At 46.8% G+C, this 7,217-nt stretch overlaps 1 protein-coding gene across 1 annotated transcript; it reads left to right on the top strand.

Moving 5' to 3' along the window:
- The first annotated feature begins 5,372 nt into the window (after positions 1 to 5,372).
- Positions 5,373 to 6,899, top strand: LOC104829543 (serum amyloid A protein-like). The gene is made up of 4 exons (XM_010563857.1): positions 5,373 to 5,394; positions 5,743 to 5,875; positions 6,175 to 6,313; positions 6,758 to 6,899. The coding sequence occupies exons 2-4, from the start codon at positions 5,770 to 5,772 to the stop codon at positions 6,897 to 6,899; spliced, it is 387 nt and encodes a 128-aa protein (XP_010562159.1). The 5' UTR covers positions 5,373 to 5,394; positions 5,743 to 5,769.
- Positions 6,900 to 7,217: the final 318 nt, after the last annotated feature.

Below are 7,217 nucleotides of genomic sequence, written 5' to 3'. Positions count from 1 at the left end.
TACCTCCAGGGATGGTGATTCAACCACTTCCCTGGGCAGCCTGTTGCAATGTTTGACAACCCTCTCAGTAAAGAAATTTTTCCTAATATCCAACCTAAACCTCCCCTGCTGCAACTTGAGGCCATTTCCTCTCATCCTATCTCCAGCCAGCTGACAGAAGAGACCAGCACCCACCTCGCTACAACCTCCTTTCAGGTAGTTGTAGAGAGCGATAAGGTCTCCCCTCAGCCTCCTTTTCTCCAGACTAAACAACCCCAGTTCCCTCAGCCGCTCCTCATAAGACTTGTGCTCCAGGCCCTTCACCAACTCGGTTGCCCTTCTCTGGACACACTCCAGCACCTCAATGTCTCTCCTGTAGCGAGGAGCCCAAAACTGAACACAGTATTCCAGGTGCAGCCTCACCAGTGCCAAGTACAGGGAAACAGTTGCTTCCCTGCTCATGCTGGCCACACCGTTTCTGATACAGGCCAGGATGCTGTTGGCCACCTTGGCCACCTGGGCACACTGTTGGCTCATATTCAGCCGACTGTCAACCAGCACCCACAGCTCCTTTTCTGCTGGGCAACTTTCCAGCCACTCCTCCCCAAGCCTGTAGCGCTGCATGGGGTCGCTGTGACCGAAGTGCAGGACCCAGCACTTGGCCTTGTTGAACCTCATACAATTGGCCTCAGCCCATTGATCCAGCCTGTCCAGATCTCTCTGTAGACACTTCCTACCCTCAAGCAGATCCACCCTCCCACCCAACCTGGTGTCATCTGCAAACTTGCTGAGGGTGCACTCAATCCCCTCATCCAGATCATTGATAAAGGTATTAAACAGAACTGGCCCCAATACTGAGCCCTGGGGAACACCACTTGTGATTGTCTGCCAATTGGATTTAATTCCATTCACCACAACTCTTTGGGTCTGGCCATCCAGTCAGTTTTTTACCCAGTGAAGAGTATGCCAATGCAAGCCATGAGCAGCCAGTGTCTCCAGGAGAGTGCTGTGGGAAACGGTGTTTGTCAAAGGCTTTACTAAAGTCTGGGTAAACTTTGGTAATTCCACAATTAATTTTGACATTTTGGAAAGTAAGAGGACTGCATGTCTTATTCTAATAACCTTTCTAAAAGCTGAAGGTTTGGATAAGTATTTTTAGATGGATGCTGTCAAGAAGTCTTTTTAAGTATCTGCTAGAATATGAAGATCTATAAAATCACTTGGATTTTATTTCTCATTTACAGAACTATGCTTTGTACCAGCACTCTTTCTGCGCTTAATACATCTTTGAACAAGTTTCTTCTTAGGCTTCTAGTTTTCGCCCTCTTTGCTGTCAAGACTCTCACATTTTTAACAGAAGGCCACGGTGTCTGGTCAATATTTCATTTTCACAGATGTCATTTAAACAAAAAATTAATGCATGCATTGGAACTAAATTTATTATTAAATCCATAATTTTGTCATGAAATGACAATATTTCTTTATAATGCATCTTTTTATGTAGTCTTGCAGCACTTGCAGTGGTGCAAAATAATGCTTTTATTTTAATGAAAATAGGACTTAAGTAATAAAACCTCCAGACTTCTGAGAGGTGCAGTCTATTTTATCTCAACTGCAAGAAAAGACTTTATTATGGAGGGTTGGTTACTTCACTAGAGAAAATGAAGTTAGAGGGAGTCAATTAGTGGCAGGCTTTCATCTGTTAGTATTGCTTGTGGAAAAGCCAATACAGAACTATTTCCAAAAAAAGAAAACTTTAAATCTTTTGGGGTTTAGATTTTTGACATTGGAAACAGCACAGATCCTTCTGTTGGAAACACTCCATGCTCTTACTGTAAGACTTGGAATAGGAGCCAGGCACCTGCAGTGTGTGGTGAGGTTAAACAAATCAGATGTTGGTGCCTGTTCTCCTACCTGCCAAGTGAGCTCAGTGGCTGTTGTGTTTAACTCTATTACAAGCGTGTGAATGTAGTACAGCTTTAGCTGAGTACTTGTGTTGCCCTCCTTAGAGGAAGTTGGCTGGCTTTCCAGGAATGTACCTGGCTTGTCTCTAAGGTTCCGCTTTATTTGCTCTGTGTATTTTGTGTACGCAGCAATCTCCTCCTTACTTCTGTGGGGTTTTTGAACACTTGGTTAACTTTGAGTGAGGGTTGGGGCTTTTGGGTTTTTTTACAATAAATCATACACTTTGCATTCAGAGGGTTTTTTTTTTAACTTTGTGTCAGAACTGTCATGTAGCTAACATAATGGGAAGCGTTTGTTCAAATTTGGTGTCTAGAGTGAGCTTGTGTTGATTTCAACTAACTTGGCTGCCAATAAAAAGTAAGAATTTACTCTGAAGAAGAGTTGGAAAATCACCATTTCCTATTCTTGGTGCATGTGTTTTCATCTCATATGGGTAAGTGAGGGGACTGTGAAATGAAATGGTCTTCTAAATAGAAGTTATGGTTGTACAGAGCAATGCCCTCATCCTAAAGCTACAGCCCCTACTGGCTCTTGTCAGCCAGCTAAGCATACACTGCTGATATTTTAATCCAGCCTCTGCTGGAGCAGATGAGCTGCAGCTCAACTTTGGTTTTGGTGACTGTTGGTGGAGGGGACCCTTGAAGAGCAGAGATGAATAAAGGGGGCTTTGCCTGGAGCAATATTATGTAGAAGCAGTGTTGGGTTTGTTGTTGTTGGTCTTTCCCCCCCACCCCCCCAAATATCTAAAAGCCTCATAACTGCTTCAAAACACTATTTCACCATTAGAATTATCATCAAAACCTCTGGTGAAATAAATTTTATTTAAAATAAATATCTGCATATGCAAACTGCTTCTTGAAGAGGGGCTAAGTTTGCAGTTGCTCTACATGTCTATAAACCTGAGGCCAATGCTAGTAAATATTCCATACAGCAGCATGGCAAAACTCCTGAAGTGAATTACTGCCCATGTAAACTTGGATAAGGTGCTATTACTTCCCAGAATAAGGGGTGACTACATTTATTACTGTGCTGCCTGAGCTGGGAATTCACCTCGTCCCCTTTCTCAAGCTGAGATTTTTTTAGATTGCAAAATACCTACATTGCAGAATGTAGCTTACATTCGTAGATAGTTAAAGGGCAAACAGTTTGAGGTTGCTTTTCATCTTAAATATATCAGAATGTACAAACCTAGAAAAGGGTCTCCTAGGTGCCCCTATATGTGTTATGTTTACCCAGTGTGCCCATGCAGGCTCTGTTTTAGTGCTGGGCCAGAAAGGAATATTCCATTCAAACCCTTCTACATGCTCAGAGGCAGCTTGCCTATTTGTGTTGCAAAAGCAACGATTTTGGCTGCAGGTTGTTTCTGTGGGCCAAGAGCTGTGACCTGGAAAGCAGGCAAAGAGGCTATGGACAAGCAATGCTCAGGCTGTTATTTGCTGAAGCACAAAGCTGGTGCTTTATCTCAGTTACTGTAGGAAGCTCTAGTATTGTTGTCACTGCTGCTGCCTTCCTTGTTGGAGACAAGTCAGGAGGATGCAATCCAAGATCTTATAAAAATCCCCTCCAGCGCCTGCCTTCTTGCAATTATCCTCATGTTTGTGCTCTTTGCAGAAAATTTTGGTTTGGAGAGAATGTGAAACACATCAGGCCACATCAGAAAACTCAGAAATATCCTCTGTGGTCCAAAATGTCTAAGCTTTTGTAGGGAAAAGTTCCTTAAGTCAGTTCTGAAGGCAATGCTCTGTTCTAGATCCCTGGCCAAAACGGGATATGCGTTAGTGAGCCTGTACCCTAACTTACAGGTATAATTTTCCAGTTTGTTTTTGTTTTTTTTTTTTTAAATCAAAACCAAAAAGAGACAGACAGGGCTACTTGCGGCCAGCAGAGAAGGCACTTGAGCTGATGTACTGTAAGGGCATAAGTCATTGCTAGAATGTGAACAGAGTTGCAGCAAACCACAGCCTTCCAGTCTCTGCTGTAACTGAGCTGTTACACTACTAAGTATCAGGTTCCCGGGTGGTAGGGGACAAAATTATGTGCCTGGCTGCCTGCTTTTTGCAAAGTTTCCTTGTCCATTGGGTTGGGGTTTAGATTCTCATCTCAAATTGTTCCATTCAGAGATACAGTATCCTAGAGAATATCTGTCCTGCCACTCCAGGCTTGTCTGTGGAAAGTGTTTCTTCTTCCCCTACGCTAAATTATTGTCTGAAGTCTAGTGATGCCCAAGGAAGTTAGCTGCTGGCACTTTATTAGCTGTTTGTTATTGCACCTCTTTTACCTCGTGCCTTTGCCCTTTGGCTCCAGCAGCTAATTGTTTAAGAGTTGTGACTGGGGCTACTACACATACCTCTTCTGCAGAGAATTTAAAGAAGTTCTCTTAGACTTGTTAAATCACGTATGAGACCACACAATGGGGAGACATTTCTGCACATTCATTCTACAGTGCAACTGCACTCAAACGCAGAGCTTTATGCAGTGGAAACAGTTGTGTTAGTTGTTAACCAAGGGAAGCAAGCAGGCTCCTAAGCAGAGAGAGCACAGTGGATAGTCAAACTGTGAAGCATGCCAATAGGGCCTGACAGTTAAAATATCGATCTTAAAATCTAGCAGAGTTGTGGCTGTATGGATCTGAACTTCCCCTTACATAAAATGTTTACTGCTGCATCAAAACTTCCTTAGTTTAGCCTACCTGAGCCTCACTGAGCCACTGTTGCAGCAGGATGGCTAGAAGCCCCTTGAGAAGGATCCATGAGAGTAAGCAAAGGCAGGACGAACCATTCAGGCCTTCTTTATGGTGGGGGGGGTGTGTGTGCGCGCTATCTTGAAGCATTATCAGCAGGGACATAGGTGTTTGCAGTTTGTTTTGCAGTGGAGTTAAAAGCAACATTTCACGTTTTCCATTCTATCAACTCTGGGATCCATTTTTTCATCCCAGCATGCATGGGAATTTTGCTTAGTGGTTCCTGCAGCCATTGTGGTAATGCAGCTGACTGCTGCTCATGCACAAACACAGACCTGACCTTGTGCTTCAACATACAGTGCAGATGATCAGGCACCTTCTCCTCTGAGCTCTGTCCAGCAGAAGAGCCGAACAAAAGTGTCACCCTTAAGTGAACTGTAACACTTCAACGACACAGAACACATCAGTCTTCAAGGCAGTTTCTCATCCTGCTTGTTATGAGGCGCAAATAGTCCTGTGGACAGCTGAAGAAGCACCACATACTTTCTAAAAAATTGTGTAACAGGAGCTATGAACTTACAGTAATGATAAGGACAGGCTTACTGTAATGATTTCAGTTTTGGAAGTGGGGTGGTTGTGGGGAATTCCCAGCCAAGGGTATCCTTTCCAATTTCCTCTTTTGAGGGGTTTGAATTGCTTATAAATATCCTCTCTGAGTCTGAGAGCACACAAGACAAGCTCCCCTCCTTTGGCTTTGCCTTTCTGCAGTGGTGAGTGATATTCTGAATTTGTGAGCTATATGCTGTGGTTTTAGCTGGTATTCAGGAACAGGACTAATGCTTTAGCATGGGGGGGCTTTTCTGTATTCGTGACAGGAGCAGCAGGGAATGCTAAAATGCAAGTTTCTCATGTCCATCTGCCTCTGTTGCGGAGTCCTTAGCTGAGCTTGTGGTCACACAGAGGGCATCTCTCCTTGTGTGGGGAGAAGCAGGTTCCTGGGCTAGCCATCAGTGCTGGGGCAGCTGTCCAGGCACAGCTATGGGTGTGATGGATGCTATGGCAACAGTCTCTCAAAGGTGCTCCAGAACTGCTCATCTCTCTAACTGTCTGTCTCACAGCTCTGTGTCAGGCTTGGGCCAGGAACCATGAGGCTCTGTGTCTGCTTCATGTTGCTCTCCTTTATTCTGTGCACAAGTGCTGAGACGCCACTACTAGTCCGAGGCGGACAATTTGTCCGGGATGCAGCGGGAGGTAAGCTGCTGTTACTGCAGGTCTTTCTCTCAGGAGCCCCCTCCTTGAGCACAGGTTACTGGCAGTCAAGGGACGCAGTCCTCGGAGGTGGGAGGTCCGCAGCTCCACCGCTGGTTTCTGCTGCTGGAAGACAGCCTTGATCAGCCCCCGCAGGCCCTTTCCGTGGGCATGCCCCTGTGCAAAGGCTGATGTGGAGAAGTGCCTCTCTGTGTTACTGGGCCTTTCAGCTCCTGGCTGAAATGGACTTAACTGATAACTCTTTAAAGTCAACGTCATCTCTGTTTCTCTGCTTTCTTCAGGGGCATGGGATATGTTCAGAGCATACCAGGACATGCGCGAGGCAAATTATAAAGGTGCTGACAAATATTTCCATGCTCGTGGGAATTATGATGCTGCCCAAAGAGGACCTGGCGGTGCTTGGGCAGCCAAAGTGATCAGGTAATGGAGCGTATTTGGCTTGTTAACAGTGAGTTACTAGGGATCCAGGCATTCCAGTCAGAGTGAAGTCCTTTTTGACTTGTACTCAGCTTTTGACCTAGAAAGACAGTGGAGGGGAGGGGAAGCAGTTAATGTCCGAACAGGCTGTCTCTATAGGAATGGTGCCTCTCCTCCCACATGAGCTTGGGCCTTTCATCTTGTCCTCCCCAGAAGGCAGATTGCTCACCTCTGCATTTCTGGTGAGAAGGAACTTCCTCCTTGCTGGTTCATTTCCTGACACAGCACTTACGGATTCCACTATGGTTCTAGGACAAGGACTGAATATGCGCTTGCATCTCGCTTTGAGAAGTCCTGTGGAAAAGCTAGCTTTACATGAGCGAGGAAATCGACGCAAAGTGGAGTTAAATCCCGGTTGGTTCAGGTGGCCTTTTTTCTTCCTCTTAGCGATGCCCGGGAAAAATGGCAAAGCGACGTGAGTGGCAGAGGCGCAGAAGACACCCGAGCCGACCAAGAGGCGAATGAGTGGGGCAGAAGCGGCCGGGATCCCAACCGCTACAGACCTGCGGGCCTCCCCAGCAAATACTAGCGCTGCCCCCCGGGAGGCCACCTCTGCTCCCCTGTTACACCTCCTCTGTGCAGCCCAATAAAGAAATTCTCCCGTAGACCGCTGCCTGCTGGCTCGCCTCCCTTCCTTCTGGGTGGGGACCTCAACTCCCAGCGCCGGCCGCGTCCCCGCGGGCCGGTGTGAGGGCGTCACGGAGCCCACCGGCGCTGCCGAGGGGCGAGGGGTCTGCCTGGGCCTCCGAGGGGCGAGGGGTCTGCCTCGGCCTCCTCGGGGGCCGCTTTCCGCGGGGGAGGAGGCGGCGGCGGCGGCCAGGGCCGCGTCCCGCCGTCCCGGGCCGGG

The sequence above is a fragment of the Haliaeetus leucocephalus genome, unplaced genomic scaffold, assembly GCF_000737465.1.
Source record: "Haliaeetus leucocephalus isolate CR32 unplaced genomic scaffold, Haliaeetus_leucocephalus-4.0 Scaffold173, whole genome shotgun sequence".
Lineage (NCBI taxonomy): Eukaryota > Metazoa > Chordata > Aves > Accipitriformes > Accipitridae > Haliaeetus > Haliaeetus leucocephalus.
This window is presented reverse-complemented; position numbering and strand designations above follow the sequence as displayed.

Bases quoted from the DNA above. Each gene is read 5' to 3' on its own strand.
- LOC104829543 (XM_010563857.1), top strand. From the start codon at position 5,770: ATGAGGCTCTGTGTCTGCTTCATGTTGCTCTCCTTTATTCTGTGCACA. The intron at 5,876-6,174 runs GTAAGCTGCTGT...TGCTTTCTTCAG, and splicing joins TGTCCGGGATGCAGCGGGAG to GGGCATGGGATATGTTCAGA. The intron at 6,314-6,757 runs GTAATGGAGCGT...TCTTCCTCTTAG, and splicing joins TGGGCAGCCAAAGTGATCAG to CGATGCCCGGGAAAAATGGC.